The following is a 2,844-nucleotide window of genomic DNA, read 5'->3' as shown; positions in this document are numbered from 1 at the left end:
ACCCTTTAGATATGTGTGTGCATTACTGACCAACATGTTTCTATGCCTATTTAGTATATGTCCTCTTTTATTGATCTACTATAGTACCTTGTATATAAATGCATAAAAGCAATTGCTATTCCAGACCCTTTAATAAATGTGCCAGGTTGGCTTTTGCAACATATCCGTGTGATATATTCCTGTAGTGGGGGCGGTCTAAGCACGTGGTGGGCAAGGGGTTTCCCGAGTCTCCCTCTGGTGTTTCCAAAATGGAACACTTCCCAGAAGAGCACGTCACGTCAAGATTCGGGTGGATGCACTAAAACCAAGAGAAGTACAAGGTGAGGAAGCATTGCAAAGCGGGAAGAGTTTAAATACACACCATTACCCAGAAAACCCAGGTAAAGGGGTGTTACAGTGGAGGCTCTGCTGAGATTCGTACAGCTAACTCAGAATTTGCTTACTAGGTGGGCGCCATGGCTAGTTTGAAGCTAGAAGAAGTATATGGTTGGTGTGAACAACTATCCAAAGATTCAGAATGCTGTTTTGTTTTGTGCGGTGAACTACATGAAGTTCCAGATGAGGAGATTACCAATATAATTGCAGGTCGGACAGGGATGCAGAGGCTAAATATACTGGGCAGGTGGGATGATGCTGTGCTGCTAGAGAGCAATGCTGTGTTGGAGAGAGGATTGATCCCTGCTGTCTTTTCCTATGAGGGAAGCAAACGTTGGAGCGTAGTATTGCCTCTTAAGCCGAGTGAGGGGATGAGAGTTTCCCAAGAATCAAGTCCTACTGAAGAGAGGACAAGGAGCCCCATTGTACAGTCCCCTGACATTCAAAGACAAGATGATTCACCTCTGGGCCTAGATGGAGCCTCTGACATTCAGAGTCAATTCTTTTTGGTCGCTATGAATAAACTCGTGAAGCAACTGGGAAGAAACCAGTATGATGGTGGATATAGGAGATTGAGACCTTTCTCAGGTGTCCAACCTGTTCCAACTGGAGAAGATGCCTATGAGGTGTGGAAAGACACTGCAATCCAGTATATGGAAGAGTGGCACTGTCCTGAGACTGCAGAGAGACTACGGATAGTGGAGAGTTTACGTGGTCCAGCAATGGAGATTGTGCAGGCCACTCGTCAGAGTGACCCTAATGCTACTGCATGGAACTATCTAGCGGCTCTGGAAAGAGAGATTGGAACATCAGAAGATGCCACTGACCTCCTTTACAAGTAAAGAAACACCTGCCAAGAGCCGGGGGAGAGATTGTCCAAATATCTATACCGCCTGGAAAAGCTAATTTACCACGTTGTGGAAAAAGGGGAAATGACCCTCAGTGAAGTGGATGTGAGTCGCATGCAACAGTTACTAAGAGGAGCACTGTCTTTAGACCCAGTTGCATTGAAGCTCCGGGGAGACTGTACTAGAAACCCAGCTCCTTCTTTCAACCAGCTAATCGATGAAGTCAAACAAGAGGAAGCTATAATCAAAGCTAGAGATGGTGTGGCCAAGAAGATAAAGACTGTTAGCCTGAAGCAGGAAACCAGTACAAAAGAGGTGGAGTTGCTGAAGATCCTTCAAATGCAGAAGGAACAGATAGACCATCTGTTAGCCCTTCAGACAGCTAGAGAGGCCCCAAGGCCTTCGCATCCATCGTCTCCAATACAACTAGAGAGTCGAGGTGACCCCAGAAGATGTTTTGAGTGTGGTTGGCCTGGACATATAGCTAGACTAGGGGTGGGCAACAGGCGGCCCGCGGGCCGGATGCGGCCCGCGAACCGATCCTGCCTGGCCCGCTGTGCCCCACCAGAGTGCAATGACAAGAGGCCCGACAGGCCGCTTGTCATTGCACTGCTCTCAGACGCGGCGCCGCTGAGGAAATCCCGGTCACGTCACAGGGTCAGCTGACCGGGATTTCCTCTATCATGCGCTGGGCGTCACGGGGGGCGGCGCTGGGCGTCACGGGGGGCGGCGCTGGGCGGGCACTGCAGTGGGGACTCGGAGCAGAAGCGGCCAGTGGGGAGCACTGCGGAGGCCAGTGGGGAGAAGAAACGGCGGCCAGCGGGGAGAAGAAGCGGCGGCCAGCGGGGAGAAGAAGCGGCGGCCAGTGAGGAGAAGCGGCGGCGGCAGCAGCAGCAGCAGCGCGGATCATCAGACAGCGGGGATCGTCTGCCACTGACAAATAGGTAAACCCCCTGTCCTGGATAAAACTAAAGCTGCCATATAAGTTCAGGGGAGGGGGAGGGTAAGGACTGCTATATAGGTTTAGGGGAGGGTGGGGAAAGGGGGGTAGGGACTGTCTGCCGTAATGTGTAAAAACGGGGGCCCTGTCTGCCGTAATGTATAAAAACGGGGGCGATGTCTGCCGTAATGTGTAAAAAGGGGATGCTGTCTGCCGTAATGTGTAAAAACGGGGGCGCTTGCTGCCGTAATGTGTAAAAACGGGGGTGCTGTCTGCCGTAATGTGTAAAAACGGGGACACTGTCTGCCGTAATGTATAAAAACGGGGACGCTGTCTGCCGTAATGTATAAAAGCGGGGGCGCTGTCTGCCGTAATGTATAAAAGCGGGGGCGCTGTCTGCCGTAATGTATAAAAACGGGGGCGCTGTCTGCCGTAATTATAAAAATGGGGGTGCTGTCTGTCGTAATCTGTAAAAAGGGGACGCTGTCTGTCGTAATGTGTAAAAAGGGGGACGCTGTCTGCCGTAATGTGTAAAAAGGGATCTCTTTTTGAGTATTTTGTGTGTGGCCCTCGAATATTCGCTGGAAGTGTTAAGCGGCCCCCCAGCTGAAATAATTGCCCACCCCTGAGCTAGACAGTGTCCAGCCAGATGGAATCAGAGGTCATCATATAAGCAATCCC

The 2,844-nt window shown here is 50.7% G+C and overlaps 1 protein-coding gene across 1 annotated transcript; it reads left to right on the top strand.

Annotated features, from left to right (window-relative positions):
- The first annotated feature begins 455 nt into the window (after positions 1–455).
- Positions 456–1,217, top strand: LOC134958835 (paraneoplastic antigen Ma1 homolog). The gene has a single exon (XM_063941548.1). It carries the CDS (start codon positions 456–458, stop codon positions 1,215–1,217), a length of 762 nt encoding a protein of 253 aa, XP_063797618.1.
- The last annotated feature ends 1,627 nt before the right edge of the window (positions 1,218–2,844 follow it).

This window comes from Pseudophryne corroboree, chromosome 9, assembly GCF_028390025.1.
Source record: "Pseudophryne corroboree isolate aPseCor3 chromosome 9, aPseCor3.hap2, whole genome shotgun sequence".
Classification (NCBI taxonomy): Eukaryota; Metazoa; Chordata; class Amphibia; order Anura; family Myobatrachidae; genus Pseudophryne; species Pseudophryne corroboree.
This window is presented reverse-complemented; position numbering and strand designations above follow the sequence as displayed.

Coding starts and splice junctions, on each gene's coding strand:
- LOC134958835 (XM_063941548.1), top strand. CDS start 456: ATGGCTAGTTTGAAGCTAGAAGAAGTATATGGTTGGTGTGAACAACTA.